Consider the following 15,517-nt stretch of genomic DNA (forward strand, 5'->3'; position numbering starts at 1 on the left):
ATAAGATACGAAATGTAAACTAGAATGTGTTACAGCTGCGTGCAATATAAATAGAATGTAAACCTAAAATATGGCATTGGGAAATGCACCTATTCCCGAGTGCTGAGGCATTGTTGTGTAAAGACTTAATACACTATTTCCAGGCAATGATACTTTACAAACTGACCTATTGCTTACTTCTCTTTGGCGAAGGAAAATGTCCTTCAAATTGAAGCCACGCTTTTTTTTAATGCATTAATGTATCAAGGCGGTGCAAGGCCACCTTTGACATTTAGATCATAATTTTACTCTGTCATATTGAACCGTTGTTAAGAATAACTTCCCCGAAGGGTGTCCATACCACCGTGGGTTTACCATTATGCTGAACAGCTGGCAACATTTATTTTTTCTCTTTAGTTTACCCGTAGGCCTATGTAAGCGCTTCCAGCTGTAGGAAATAATGAAACACGTTGGTCCACGTTTTGTGCCGTTCACCACGTTGTGTGGCCATGCTCGTTTCCAGCTTTATGGTGAATATTCGCTGAATCATTTTCCAAATAGTGGGGCTGTTTTTGTTTTGCTCTAGTTTTCAGAGGGCGCTGCGATGGATAATAGTAGGTAGAGTAACTGAAGGGCAATGGAACGAACGAAAGAAAAAAAAATAAGACCTTGTTTCCGCCCGGTTTCGAACCGGGGACCTTTCGCGTGTGAGGCGAACGTGATAACCACTACACTACGGAAACCTCGTTGGCGTAGGTCTTTGAATGTTTGTTTTTATCCGAGTAATAGTGTGATTGTTAAAATTATAGTGATAAAGTTAATTTATTTTCTTGTACTGTGTTTTGTTGCCTTAGTTTTGTTGAGGGACAGTTCTTACTTGCATGATAGAAACAGTAGTAGCTACCTAGCTAACGGTTTTGGTCAAAATAGGCCAGCGTTAAGGTAAACTACTACGGGTTAACTTTCCCTCCTTCTAATATTCACTCTCATAGTTATATGTTTTATATCTAGCTAACATAGGTTACTTATCCTAGCTAAACAGCGGTCCAAACCGAGAAACCCGAAACTAAAATCCAATTTGAAAGCTGAAACTTCAAAACTTAGGCGCCAAACACTAGAGGGCGACAGCTAAATATGTCCCTTATTCTTCATTGTCTTGTTCCGAAGCAGCTATCTAGCGTTAGCAAAAAAACACAGACTAGTCTAACCCAAAACTAGTAGCCGGTCAGGCTTTCACTGTGGTCTTGCTTTCGCGGTGAGTTGTGTTCAGGAACTCTTTCGATGACTGAATATTGTGAAAAGCTGATAAGGTCTATAGATTATTTAGATTTAATTTGTGTATATATGTAGTATTTAACTTCGCTAGCTAACCATACCCATTCAGCCCCAGGACTTGATTGGACGCTAACTAGCTGGCTAACGTTTGCTAGTTAGCTAGCTAGCTATCGTGCGATTAGGGTGTTATTTAGCGAGCTAACGCTAATTATCTAGCTAGCTAACCTTTTGTTGTTCCTCTCTCTAGCTGGCTAGTTGGTTGACTTAACTGACGTTATTCTTCAGAACAAGGTATACGCTGTTTAACTGCAAGACAGCTGGATAGCCTGCTAGCTAAGCTAGTCAACGAATTGAGACCTAGTGTGAATGAGATTGCAGTACCTAGACTGTAGCTAGCAAAGGCAAAAATAGACATGTCCACAGCTTATGACTTCCACTCTTTTGTTTGATTGTCACCTTTTTAATGTAACGTTAGTTAACTAACCTAATTAACAACATTTCAGTACGGTTTTGAAACTGAAGTTAATTCCTCGGTATGGCGCATAGCTGGAAGGGTCGGAAGTTTGAAATGCGACGTGCAAGACTCGTTACGCTTCGTCTTTGCTGTGTTGTGTATATGTTCCACATCTTCAACATCGAACCGAATAGCCACTTTGCTTACCCTTGTTGACAGTTTATCAGCTATCTGTTTACCTTTACTCTGAATATGGTGGAGAGCTTGCACGAAAAACACAACGGTAGGATAAACGTTGTAAAATGTGAGTGACAGATGGCTAGCTACTTCTGGGGTTATTTGTTTAAAAGGAGGTTGTCAAAATTGTGAGGCCGATTTGATTCCTTTATATTGGGGAAAATGAACATCTTGGACAAGGATTGGAACAAATCTTAATTGTTTATTTAATGTTTACTGTAAGCCATGCTGGACAATGAATGAATAAATAATGCATCAAACGCTTTCCTGAGTAATGTGTTCTGCCTCTATCATGTCACGGTCAAAGCATACAAGTAAACCAGCTTTGTTTCGCTTTCGGTTTGAGCGGCAGGAAATTGCGACAAGAAGAAAAAACACAAGACCACCAGAACGCTTTTTGATTGAGCGAGGCGTTCAAGGTGGTTAATACACTATAAGCAGTTGTTAAGTTTGCTCTGCTAGATGTGCAGATCATGAATTGTATACAAAATTACCATAACTGTCCAATGTACTTTGTGCTTTATTTTATAACCTTATAACAGGTTAGCTGTCCCCTGTGCTTCTGAGATTAAAATACCTTTAAGTATTGTGTATATCTTTAAGTCCTTTGCAGTGGTTAGACAGTGAAATAAAGCAATGAAAATAATCAGATTTTTCTTCTGATGTTTTTGTGTTTGCTAGGTTCATGTACTTGATGTTTTTTTTCTTACACATCTGTTTTTGCTCGTAGAGACTGTCTCCAGTTGCCAAGAAACACTAAAGGCCTCTCCTGCAGCCAACCAGTCAACTACTGTCAAACATACAGCAACCTCACCTAATCCATCAAAAATGGTGAAGATATTTGTTGGCAATGTAGCGTCAGCAACCACGGAAGCAGAGCTCCGTGCATTATTTGAGAAGCATGGTGCTGTATCAGACTGTGACATCCTGAAGAACTATGGCTTTGTGCACATGGATGAGGAGGAAGCAGCACAGAAGGCTGTGGCTGCCTTGCACAAGCACGTGCTCAACGGCTCCCGCATCACTGTTGAGTATGCAACCACCAAGGTGCGTAATGCCACCAAGATCTACGTGGGCAATGTGCCTGAGGGTGTCACAGCTGCTAAAATCAAGGAGCTCTTCCAGCCATTTGGCAAGGTGGTGGAGTGTGATATTGTGAAGAATTATGCATTTGTTCATATGCAGAGGGAAAACGAGGCCTTGCAGGCTATCAGGGAACTTAATCATTCTAAACTGGAGGGTCAAAAGATCTTTGTATCCCTCTCTCGCAGTAACCAAGCTAAAAATGGCAGAGGGGAGGAATATCTTCCTCCTCCTCCTCCCCATCACTTTCCACCCCTCCCTCCCCCTCATCCTCACTACCTTCCCCCACGTCCGCCGCCCGGTGACTACTATTCGCCCCGAGGTCGACTTCCACCTCCTCCTCTCCCTCCGCCGCCTCCCCGCGCCTACTACGAGCGGGAGGCGTACGAGAGGGGCGTTCGCCACGACCCATACGCCGCTGCCACTGCGCGTTTTTATGAGCGGGACCCCTACGACCGACGTCTTCCGCCCCCGCAGCGACCGCTTTCTCCTTCCCTCGCCTCTCGCTACTATCGCGAGCGCAGCCCTCTGGGCACTCGTCGTTCTCTCCTGCCTCCGCCACCCCCACCACCATCCTCTGCCACCTACGCCCGCAACTACGTCCGCACTGGTGCGAGTGTCGCACCTCCTCCCCCCTCCTCTGCCGCCTCGACTGCCCACTATCAGCGCTATACTCTCGGCTCAGGCTTTGATAAAGATGATTACTTGGAGGACAAGTACAGCAATGGCTTCAGCCGTGGCTTTTAAATGTGCTTTGTCCAGAGAGTCTGTAAGTCCCCGTTTCGTATTGTAGAAGGCGAGTGATCCAAGAGGGACATGTCTGCAGGGAGTTAGGAAATATTCTATGGTGGTTGTAGCTAATTCAGACAACGGGTAGAACAGTTAATACTTTATTCATTGATTTAACTATAGATTCATCTCATCTTATTGAAGGATCATCAAGTACTGAATAAAATTTACATTTGGAAAGAATTATATAGTGATTTGAAATGTACTGAAGTTAAAGGCCATATCGCCATTTTGAATATTTTTTACATACAAGATGGAGACTTTGTTTTTCTGTCAGATTTTATTTTAGTGGTATGTCTTGCATGTGTATTGGATTAGGTAAAGAAAAGTGAGACTGCTTAGGCCCCAGGGCTAATGGATGAATAGCTACTCTGTGGGCCTCTTGTTAATATTGACATTTCTCTTTATGCTCCTGGGGCTAGATAAGCTCATGAGGTCTTTATTTAACTGAAAACTAGCCCACCTCTGCATTGTTCATTTAGGAAATTTTGTTTAGTATTTAGTTATATAATATTTTGACATGTCCTGAAGCATGACCTATGACTTGCATGATTAAGAACAATAAGGCTCTAATTTGAGATCATCAGACATTAATCTCACCCTGATTCCAAAGATACACTGTCCTGTGTAGCTAGGTTTTTGTTTTTAATTGCAATTATTTATTTAGTATCTTTTTTCAGAAGTTCATTAATTTTTGAATGAAGTTCTCTTGTGGACAGATTTGATATGGGCCAGGTGATTTGAAAAACATTGTTTAAAGTTACTTTGTATGAAAGAGTTGGGACCAGTGTAAGGACAAGGAGGAAGAGGGAGGATGTAGGTAAAGATGTGGTAGTGGGCGGAGCTGGGTGCACACCAACTGATCAACAAATCACATCTTAACGGCCTACCGAATACGACATCCACTGGCCACTCATCACTTGGAAACGACACCACCTCCTAGGATAAAGCACCATCGACTAAAGGAAACTCAGAAAACAAATGAGTGACCATCCGCTGACCGTCTAAATAAACCAAAAATCTCAGGCTGATTCTTAAATTGCTACTCTGTATTTCAACGTAAAATTGTGTCCTGCCGATTAATCGTTCCCGCAGACTTTGTAGCCTTTATTGATTCTCAAGACATTTTAACGTTACGGTTCAATGGACGTGTTTGTGAAACTATTACTGAAACCCCAGTATTGTAGCCTGTCCTACTTGTGCTATTGTTTCCCTACGTTCTTTTTGTTAAAATACAATTCTGCTGAATATGTACCTCTTAAAATCCACATCTCGACTGTTGATGCGACCCGATCTCTCTATAAACTGTTCCACTCGAGCTCTTTAACGGTTGTTCGAACATAAGTCGATTTTTGTGCTTGTTTTGCTTACTTAAAATACATTTAGTTATGTGCTAGCAGTCGCTGTCTTCAAACAGCCGGTTAAATAAAACATCGACTGATCTGACTCATTCCGTAACGTTTTTCATTTCACTTTTTTTTCCCTCTTTATTTTGTTACATAACTATCTGCTGACTTTCTCGCACCCGTTAAAATTCGTTTAGTGCAAATCACCTGTTTACCTTTCTCTTGGCAAGAAAATCAAATAACAGGCTAATCTAAAACTCTCCTTTTCCGATTGATACCACAACAGAGGGGGAATGCTTAGAGGCCGAAAGGAGGCCAGATGTAGCAAATTCCAATTACTGCACCTCAACCTCTGCTATTCCACTATTGCCCCACCCTGAACCCTGGCCAAGATTAATAGAAGTAGTCCTGTCATAAATAATTTTGGTAGACAGTTGTGTTGCCTTACACAAGTTGCAGGTGAGTTAAATACACAGGTAAGTAACACTGAAAAAAATCTGAGTCTTGTGTATTTTTTTCCTTGTTACACCTTTTAAAAGTTCTAGCATACAGTATTTGTGTTTTAATGTTTGTCACTGATATGGTGTTCTGGAAATGGTATAGTAAATATAGTATTACCTGTTTTTGAAGATTAAGTATCGACTTTTAAACCAGATTTGGATGACCTTTTAATAGTTTTGGCAGTTGAGGCCTAGAAAATGAGCATTAATAGTCTATTAGTCTTTTCTTTTTTTCTTCCCTTGTCAATAGCTATGTTTACATCCAAGTTATAAAATCGCAAAAAATAGAAAAGAGCTTTTTGGGTTTTTTTCAACAATTAGAATTATTTTTTTAAATACTGGATGCATTGTTTAATTAAACAATTCTAATTTGAGGTGGGCTTGAAGCTCACTAGAGGTTTTTTCTTCATTTAAAAGAACTTGCAAGGCAGAAAATATTTGCCAAATAAAAAGTCAATTGAAACAAGTCATACCACTGATTGACACTTTCTACTTTCATCATTAAATTAGACCATGGAAGATGGTGGTACAAGTGGACTACAGAGTTAAATGGTTCTTTACCATGTCTTTCCACAGTTTGCATATGTGCTATCGCACCTTATGCATAATGTATTTGCCACCAGTGAAGGATCATATCCAATGCTGGGAAACTGGCCAGTTAGAGAGAACAGGGAATGTTATTAAAAAAAATTAAAAAATGAGAATGTGCCCAATGTTATTAACTTGTTCATACATACTGTCCATACTTCTGTAGTTGAAGTGTTTTTACAGATGTGATGTGCCTTTTTAAAAAATAAATATAGCTAAAGGAGGAGCAACATTTGGATGTAAACATAGCTGTTACAGTTGACACATTATGGCTTTCCTGTAATCATTTTGTGTATTAACATTCATGTTTACTGCTCCTGTTTTCAGCAGAGCCTGTGCAGTCATCACACAGTCAACATAAATTCAGTCTTGATTGTCTAATCTGTTGAATGTTGGGTAGTTCTTTAGATAGTTTAAACTAAAAACATTTTATCGGCAAAGGCATTTAGAGCTGTTATTGTTAATATATGGAAAATGTATAATATGCAATAAACACAAACTGTCGTGGTGTAGCATAATGCATTATATCTTCACGGCACATGTGCAATTAGCCTCAGCTGTTTAAGAACATTTCAAATGTAAATGATCAGATAATGGATAGATACTTGGTGATAAATATGTGACAAGAAATATATAGCTACTATATAGTGTGTGTGTGTGTGTGTGTGTGTGTGTGTGTGTGTGTGTGTGAGTATATATTAGTGTAATAGCTACATTTTCTGCCAAAACTTTTCATCTGTTAAAATAATGTTTACTGTTTAATGATTGGGTACCACAGAGGGATGGCAAACTGGCATGGCAAATTTGATGTAAATATATGTAAGAGTAATCAACCAAATAGTTGCACACTATTCTTAATGTGCCAATATTTACCCAATATGCATATGCAAAAAGCCTGTTTCTGCCTTTTAATATGGTCTTCTCTTGAAACTGCCATGTATTTTCACATGAATAGAACATGATCTACAAAAGGTAATAACCTGTAGATTTTTGTTTCTGATAAAAAACCGTGAATTATCCTTATCATTGTATGATCCAAATGCATGCTTTTGCTTGTTCAGAGATTACTATACTGCATTCACTAATCACCGTATGCAGGCTAGGCATGATTGTATTCCTTTTATAGCAACAGATAGCACAGTAGCATACAAAGTTTTTTACATGCAGTTTTCATACTATGCTGAACATGAATATAGGAGCTTTAGAATAGAGTATGCATGCTTAGGCACTATTGTTGTTTCCTTTGGAAGAAGTGTTATTGTTTCTTTTTGGTTGCTATTAGGTTTCATTACTTTATGGCTTAAAGGGACAGTTACCAGTTTGTACCAGATTTAAGAAGCTTTAACATATTAATTATTTTTATTGAAATTAAATACAAGTACACATGACTCCAGTAATGTTTTAGAACCTGAGCGATCTGGCGATATTATCACAGAATATTTTTATATATGTTGATATTGGCAACTTCTGTTGCTTTGATGAATTTGCCTAGAGAGCATGTTTTCATATTGTGACAGCCTTTGGTTCTGGCTTCAAAGAAACAGCAAAGCAAAAGTGTAAGAGAAGTTCTACCACTCTGTGCCATTTTCATAATGCCTCCTGGCAGATGAAACAAAACCAGACCAGTCTATTTAATTCGCCAGTTATTCATCTTACAGGATCTGTGCTTTTTGCTTTTTATATTTGCAGGCACAGAGTTATGAGTGTGGTAAAACATTTAAATAACATTTGTTTATTTAATCAGTTTTATAGCGCAAATGAATCTGCTCATGTGCATGTCAGCTCCCCACGTGGTGGTGGAGTATCGGCATTTACGTGGCATTTATGGCATTCCCTAGCAGTCTCAGAGATGTGATTGTGTGTAATGGTAATAGTTGTTGCGGTAGGTATACTTCAACTGATTTAGTTTATACAGTTTAAATAATATATCCTCAATTCCACTATGTGAAGATTGATTTAATATTGCTGTGATTTAAAAACTGAGCATACTAGCTAGGTAATATATTACCAGTAAAACTATAATTGGATGGTGCTATTAAGCCAATTTGTGGCATACTAACCCGCTGATCCGATTACCACGATGCCATTTCCATGGTATCATGATCTGCAAATTTACAAAGTACTATAAACCAATTTAAATCAAATTAGGAAGTTATTGTGACTATCAACATATTTGGATATACTTACAAGCGTATTTACTCATGTTCTAGTTATATCCTATGAACTAATAGCATTAAACCAGCTAAACAGGATATCGTTTTAAGATCATACTCATTTTAAAGAATGTAAAAAGCCTGTGTTTGTAACAACAGTTGCATCAGTTTTTTTTAATTGATAAAAGATAATACAGATGTCACAAAACAAAGCCATGCCAAAGAACTGAAAGATCTTAACCGATGACCTTGAGAGGGTTATACTCTGTTTTCATAGAAACAAGTTGCTCAGAAAGCCAGCCAATTAAGTAACAAATAATAAATCCCTCTGACATGGTAACATCTAAATTATGTTACAGAATAGTGTAATTCATAAAATATTTACTTATTATGCAGTGACATTTTAGGTAGAAAGAAAATATTGAAATTTAATTTTAAATACCAAATGTGATCATTGGAACATAAAGAAAAAAAAGAACCTAAAATTATAGGATAATCCATACCATTTTAAAATATATTTTCCCAATTATAATTATGCATGGCACAACCTCCCCAATAGTTTAATACCCCTCTGCATTTTCTCACTGATCCTAAAATTGGTCCAATCGGTCGTCGAAAGCTTTGAAAGTCACAGTCTTCAAAAGATGAAAACGTATAGCATAGTCATAGTCATGTATGCCTTTAGAGGTTCTACCAGGAAATGCTAGTCAAACTTTCCTTTATACAAATGGTTGGTACTAACAAAGACGTAATACTACACCTAAAGGTGTATTGTTGGATTGAATCAAGGACAGGCAAATTTTCGAAATTTAAAAGGTACCTTCACACCAGATATTTAGACAAAATTTCTAAAAAGAAAAAAAAAAGAAAAAAAACCAACCTAATTTTCTATCAACCTAAGACTTATTTATTCTATGTGGTCAAAGAGGTTTTCTTATCTTGTATACAAAGAAGCACATTAGAAACAGGTCACATTATGTATTAGGCACCAAAAGAAACAAGTCTAAAGAGGCTATACTGTGTCAGCTGTAATAATATGATATTAAAGCCAGATGTTTTTCAAAACTTGAGGGAATAAACATAAGGTTTGCTTACAATAAACCTTAGAGCTGATGTCATTACAAATCCAAAAAAACAGAAACAAGCTATTAGTCTGTGTACATTTCTATACCAATTATGACTACTCCTTTGTACATTTATAAGCTTTCTGTGCCTGTGTTTGTATGGAACATGTGAAATAAAGAGAATTAAACTATTTCCATCTGCTTTGGATGTCTTTTGTTCTCTAAACAGTCTATTGTAGAAAGTATGGGCTACATTCTGCAGGAGCATGTATGTGGATGTTTTGGTTCTGCATTTTCTACTGGCACAGACTTGTGCCTTGTATATTTCATGGTCTACCACGTATTATACATTATTATAAGTTAATTATCTGCCAACTTACTGTTCATGAAATCAAGTTTTAAATGTCCTTATGAAACAAGTTTGTTTTATTATTGTTATTGCATGCATGTATGTATAATAGTAGTAACAACAAAATTAAAAGATACAGTAATAGTAGCAACAAAAATAAAAGGTAACTGAGCATTTTGGTCTCAGATTTTTTTGAATGCATTTCTCAGAAATTTAACTGCTCTTTCCCATTTAACTACACTGGGTGCCAGAATATTGTTACTGATTGAGACTGATTGCAGCATATGTGAATGTTGAAGCAGGCGTTCAAAATAAGCAAGTGCTGAACTTCAGTAGAATTACTTCACACGTGTTTATTAATGACCTAAACAATCTGAGACAAAATCCTACACAATCACTATGATAATTATATCAAAATCACATATATGTATACAATGTTTTTAATATAGCTAAGCAGCATTTCGTTGTTGTCTGATGGAAACTATACAGTCTGGATAAAATTCTATTTTTTCAGCTGCACTAAAAACGACCTGGTTAACTAACCGCTAGCTAGCTGCTTTGCAGTTTTTTACTACCATTGTAATTTGGACATATTTCAGTACAAAAATCAAAGAGGTCTTAAATGACATTTATAAAAGACTTGCATTACATTTTATTTTGATAGCCACTGCTAAGGATAGTCAGATGTATGCTCACATTCAATACATGATATCTTAAAAGTAAAAATTACTGAAAGTCGACATAGGTTTTTTGTTTTTTTTGTTTTTTTTTTGTGCAATGGACACCGACAATTTGCAATGAATCATGTTACATGTACTAGTATTTGTATACAGATACTTTATTTCAGTATTGTTCTTTAATGTTAAAATCAAATATGGGATCTTTGTCTTCTTCACACATGTAATGATGAACTTAGCCTTTAGTAGCACATTTTTCAGATGCGCAGCACTGCAGCCTCAGTTACTCTCAACTCTGCAACAGAGATTCCACTCTTGGGTCTGGGCAGTACAAGCTGCAGGGCCATGAACAGTTGTACCAGTCCCTTAGCACTGCCGCAGTGTATGGAAAATGAAAGTCACCTATGGCAGGTCATCTGGGACCTGCTGCCCCAGCGTGGCCTCTCGTGTGTGGATGTGTTCCTCATCAGCAAGCTTGGACCAGAAGACTAGGGTCCTGGGGCCAGAGAGGGCTGTTTGAGGAGCCTGGAACAGTTGGCTTGTGAATACATAAACCTTTATCTGGTGCACTGGTCTTGGACTGCGGGCTTAGGGCCAAGGGATACACTTTACTCGCAGCATCAAGCACAGAGCTGGACTGTCTTGGAGGAGTTTTTTGCTAATGGACAGTTTAAGGCCAGAGGAATCTCCAACTATACTGCAAGGCACCTCTGGGAGCTGCTTAGGAGTTGCTGTGTTCCTCCAGCAGTCCTGCAGATGGAGTGTCATCCTAAACTTGTTCAAAGGGAACTGAAAAATATATGCAAAGAGAAACGGCACAGTCCTGCAGGAGCCGGGGATGACAGATGTGGCTGCAGGCTGTGGCCGCAGCCCAGCCCAGGTGCTTCTGAGGTGGGTGGTTCAGCAAGGCATCTCTGTTCTGCCCCGTTCCTCACAGCTACCAAGGGCACAGGAGAATGCCAGTGTCTCTGACTTTGAGCTTAGTGAACAAGAAACGAAGAAACTAGGGACCCTGAACAGTAAATCAAGGTGTTGTGGGAGAGATTCGACCAGTATTGCTTAGCTTAGATAGTGCCATTGATGGTCAGATCTTTTAGATTACTCATTTAAAAATCTGGCCAAAGAAGTAAGGCCTGATTAGTTAGTGACATATGTCAATACAGAGTCACAGATGTTTCTCCACTGCATATATGGAAAACTTGGTGATCCGAGTCTGTTGTAGTTGTTTTTGAATGTAACATTTTGTCTAAAGTTTTAAAACTGTAGAACGGGATATCATCTCATGAAACCAGCAATGTAGGGAAAAACATATGATGCCAAAAATCTTTTATTTTTGACCACAAATCATAAATGAAAATGTATACAAATTCAACAAATTAACATTTAATTAATTACACACAAAGAAGTAGAAATGTTTACAAATAGCTTCTAAAAAAACAAATACCCATATAAATGCATTTCAAGTAAGGTATCAGCAAAATGCCTGATGGCAGTACATACTACAGCACACAGCATTTGTTGTCTATTTGCAGTAATTTGCTTAACCACAGGTTTGGCAGAAAATGTCTCTTCTTTTGCATGCAAGGCAATTTACCCTACAGCTAAAGCCAGTGCTGTGCATATAAAAGGCAGTGGACAGCATACAGTTCAACTGTCAGGATATTTGTACATGAAAGAGGGACACTAATGACATATCCTAAACACTTTTCATTCAGGGCTTCTGTTGATGTCTTATTAAAAGATGTATAGCATGACTGGACATTCACAACAGTAACACTTTGAATAAATGAAAAGGAAAACCCTGAGACGGACCTGACCAAATGAGAACAATACCCGCATCATCGTTAATCACTACTAAGCATTACTTCATTCACAGATTGATTCACTTTTGGAAACTTTTACATTTTGCCACCACTTGAATCTCAATACTACACAAATTTTAAAAGATGAACATCTATAAATTATTTTATAAAATACATCATAGAACCATATATCACATTTCATACCAAATATTCATTTAAATGTAACAGATTATAAGTCATTCTTAAATAGGGGCTTTATTTAGGATCAGAATATATGAGATTGTCCAGTGTTGTCCACAACTATGAGAGATTGTCATTTAAGATTGTCAAATTGAAGTAACAAAAATGACCCTTTACATCAGTTATTGCCATGGTGTTCTTGTACTTCTAAGCACTAGTTTGGTTGAGCACTTTGATAAAAGGGCCATACTTGTGCCAAACATGACCAGCCTTCATCTATCTGATTGTTACTTCATCTTTCTGTTTTTCACTGTTTCCCTGGTGTGGTGCATGAGATTTACTTTCTTCCTTCCTCTTCCTTGGAACGCCAAAGGAAAGAGAACCATCCTTGGTTGGTCTGCTTCTGTGACAGTTTCCCAGGGCTGCTCACTCTTCTTATCTCCTGGAAAGTAAGGTTACAGAGAGACACAAATAAATAATACTGTGGGAAATTCCAACTGTGCACTAATGGAGCAGACACTTTGTCAGGTGTACATTGCTCTGTATAGGAGTGCACTATCTAGTGTCCATTTGCCACCCTGAACAGTGTATGCTCTGTCTGCCAGGTCAGAATGTAACCCTAGTTTTTCCTTCTGATGACCTTTAATGGAACACACCCCTTTGTCCAGCCAGGTGTCAAACTCATCGCTCATCCTCCTCAGTTGCCGTCCATATTTCTTGGCTTTCCATAGTGCAGCAGGAGCAGACTGGGATCGGCCACGGAATGGGGCTCCTTCACAAGCTCCTCCACCCTCTTCTGCTGACACTCCATCTTGGGACTCAGTGTCTTCCCAGTGGCTCACTGTGTATGCCTGGGACTCGGAGTAGAGCCGCACACGACCCCCGACCTCTGATAGGCCAACAATAAGGGCGAGCAAGTGTTAACACCATGAACTTTACAAATGATCAATGTGTGCCATTTTAAAGAATTAGGCTTCCTAGCTGATGCAGATGTTCATTCATACAAGTAACTATTCTTAGGTTTTGTCTGCTCAGTAATCTTGGTTATGTGGCTTATGAGGCCTCTGTGAGAATGTGGCTGGCTTGAACCTGTTGCTGTGTTGTTTGGCATGATGTGATGATTGCTGATTCGAGGGGAGTCATCACTCTCGATTGTCTCTGACCATCTTGATTCGTCTTGGTCATCCAATGCACTGATGTCATCTCTTTGACCACATGGTGCCTTTTCCATTGTGAAAGCTGGTGACAGTGAAATATTACGCTCACGTCGATGTGTATAACGAATTAATAACTGGCCTAGTCACTAAAGATTTAGGTATACTTGTAAAAAAGTATAATTAAAGTATATTCAACTAAGTTACACAATGCATATACACAATAGGAATAGTTATAAACTAGGGTCAAATTAAGACAGCAATTAAGCATTATATAAAGTCTTGATATAAATGATGAGTAGTTAGCTAATCTAACTCATTATGTAAAAATCAAGGTTAAAAACAGCTACCTACGTTACCTGTGACTCTAAAAGGATTCCAGCACGATGTGTTCGAAGGTGTCTCTCCCTCTTCACGCAGTCTTTTGGCCTTGATTACTTTTTTATAATCCTCGCGAGTAAAATTCGCTTTCCTCAATCTCAACAAATATTGATTGTGCATGGCATGCGACACACCCAAATAACAAAAGCTAACATGGCTAATTGTCAAGTTTAAGGTCTAACGGCGTTATATCACTTTCTAACGTTGACATCGTTGACTCAAAATAAAGAACCAAATATAGCCCTTTCCGAGACATTTAGTCAAAATGATTGTCTTCGCTTTTAAAAATTACTACTGATTAATTTTCCACCCCTTTGTGGACACGGCAGCAGCATATACGATGATCTCATATCACTCCCGATATTGTTGTTGTCTATAGTCGTATGCTGTGGAGTTTCACCTTCTACCCAATGAGGTGCTAGTGTGCTCTTTAAACCGCCAATCAAGCCACGCTGCTAGGGCGTTTTGAGGCGATCTTTTATGTAACGTCACTGTTGCGGTAGGGGTTCTCAAGCGCGTGCCGTCTCGTGACTTGTTTACTTGCAGTGCGCTTAGTAGTACGCGCGTAGCCAATTAGCACGAATTGCAACGAACCGAACATTAGTCTTGGAAACGTGTCGAAGTGTGCATGACATTTAATTAAGGTTTTGCTTTCTCAAAGCAATGGTCAAAGACACAGACATTCCACAGTTAATTTAAAAATATTGAGTTGTCCTCAGCTTTTTGTTTCTTATTGTACTTATAAGTCCGTTAATATGTCCGTCAGTTTCTTAAAATTGATTTTCGATTCTAACGACTAGACCGAAATGAACAATGGGCATTGGCCTCTTAACTTTCTGCCAGCGTTTCATTTTGACGGTTTCTCTTTTTGATCCGTAGGTGGCGAGAAATGTCCGCGGTTGAATATGCTATGTCGCTGTTCACATTCCTTTATTGACTATATGGAGCCCGTAGAATAAGCTGGAAGCAGATGTTTGACAATGAGCCTAAATGGAGCGAAGAGACTCAGTACGAGAACGTAGCCTAGATAAGGACTTCTGATCATCAGAAACCTGTTACACTTAAAAAAAGAATTATTTAACACATTGTTTTAAAGTAGCAATAAGTCTAGCAGTCTCCATGGGGCACTTTTTTTTTTCCAAGTAATGATCAGTTTGCAGCACGATGGCTGACAGTGAGAGCAGCCGGAACCGTATTGCAAGCATGCTCATTCATTAGTACTGCTATTCATCAGTATGACTCAACATCCAGGAGTTTAAAGTTTGGTAGCTATGTTTTATAGACATAGATAGCAAATGTCATGTGTCCCCACTGTTAAACCTTTGGTATAGGGAACACAGCCTACATGGATGACATGGTCAATATAACCTAGATAGCTACAACAAGTAGATACAGCAATCTAGACCAACTAGTACCATTAACTACAATAGTGTCCTTGGTTCTGCATGCAAGCTACACGTTTGGCACCTTATATAGTCAAGTGAAATGACCACATACCATGAAAAT

The 15,517-nt window shown here is 38.6% G+C and overlaps 3 protein-coding genes and 1 non-coding gene across 6 annotated transcripts; 2 read left to right on the top strand and 2 right to left on the bottom strand.

Annotated features, from left to right (window-relative positions):
- Positions 1 to 649: 649 nt before the first annotated feature.
- Positions 650 to 722, bottom strand: trnav-cac (transfer RNA valine (anticodon CAC)). Its single transcript has one exon. It is a non-coding gene; the product is annotated as a tRNA-Val (tRNA).
- On the top strand, positions 677 to 9,660 carry zgc:77262 (uncharacterized). 2 transcript variants are annotated; one of them, XM_027023863.3, is made up of 2 exons: positions 677 to 731; positions 2,676 to 9,660. In XM_027023863.3, exon 2 carries the CDS (start codon positions 2,774 to 2,776, stop codon positions 3,773 to 3,775), a length of 1,002 nt encoding a protein of 333 aa, XP_026879664.1. In that variant the 5' UTR covers positions 677 to 731; positions 2,676 to 2,773; the 3' UTR covers positions 3,776 to 9,660. The 2 variants fall into 2 exon arrangements, with proteins under 2 accessions (XP_026879664.1, XP_026879663.1); XM_027023862.3 differs by lacking the exon at positions 677 to 731 and adding an exon at positions 1,125 to 1,234.
- Positions 9,661 to 10,755: 1,095 nt separating this feature from the next.
- Positions 10,756 to 11,557, top strand: LOC113586025 (putative oxidoreductase YtbE). Its single transcript, XM_035527115.1, is given in 4 exon segments — positions 10,756 to 10,819; positions 10,822 to 10,880; positions 10,882 to 11,306; positions 11,308 to 11,557. Coding segments are annotated over 4 exon segments (798 nt in total).
- Positions 11,558 to 11,805: 248 nt separating this feature from the next.
- Positions 11,806 to 14,397, bottom strand: bada (BCL2 associated agonist of cell death a). 2 transcript variants are annotated; one of them, XM_081720224.1, is made up of 4 exons: positions 13,990 to 14,397; positions 13,566 to 13,715; positions 13,117 to 13,365; positions 11,806 to 12,918 (listed from the first exon to the last, which is right to left on the bottom strand). In XM_081720224.1, exons 1-4 carry the CDS (start codon positions 14,129 to 14,131, stop codon positions 12,764 to 12,766), a joined length of 696 nt encoding a protein of 231 aa, XP_081576350.1. In that variant the 5' UTR covers positions 14,132 to 14,397; the 3' UTR covers positions 11,806 to 12,763. The 2 variants fall into 2 exon arrangements, with proteins under 2 accessions (XP_081576350.1, XP_026879629.2); XM_027023828.3 differs by having other exon boundaries at positions 13,133 to 13,365; positions 13,990 to 14,392.
- Between the last annotated feature and the right edge of the window lie 1,120 nt (positions 14,398 to 15,517).

Source organism: Electrophorus electricus, chromosome 8 (assembly GCF_041902795.1).
Source record: "Electrophorus electricus isolate QZ-2024a chromosome 8, ASM4190279v1, whole genome shotgun sequence".
NCBI classification, from domain to species: Eukaryota; Metazoa; Chordata; class Actinopteri; order Gymnotiformes; family Gymnotidae; genus Electrophorus; species Electrophorus electricus.

Bases quoted from the DNA above. Each gene is read 5' to 3' on its own strand.
- zgc:77262 (XM_027023863.3), top strand. From the start codon at position 2,774: ATGGTGAAGATATTTGTTGGCAATGTAGCGTCAGCAACCACGGAAGCA.
- bada (XM_081720224.1), bottom strand. From the start codon at position 14,131: ATGCACAATCAATATTTGTTGAGATTGAGGAAAGCGAATTTTACTCGC. The intron at 13,716-13,989 runs GTAACGTAGGTA...CACTGTCACCAG, and splicing joins GAATCCTTTTAGAGTCACAG to CTTTCACAATGGAAAAGGCA. The intron at 12,919-13,116 runs GTCATCAGAAGG...CTTACTTTCCAG, and splicing joins AGGGGTGTGTTCCATTAAAG to GAGATAAGAAGAGTGAGCAG.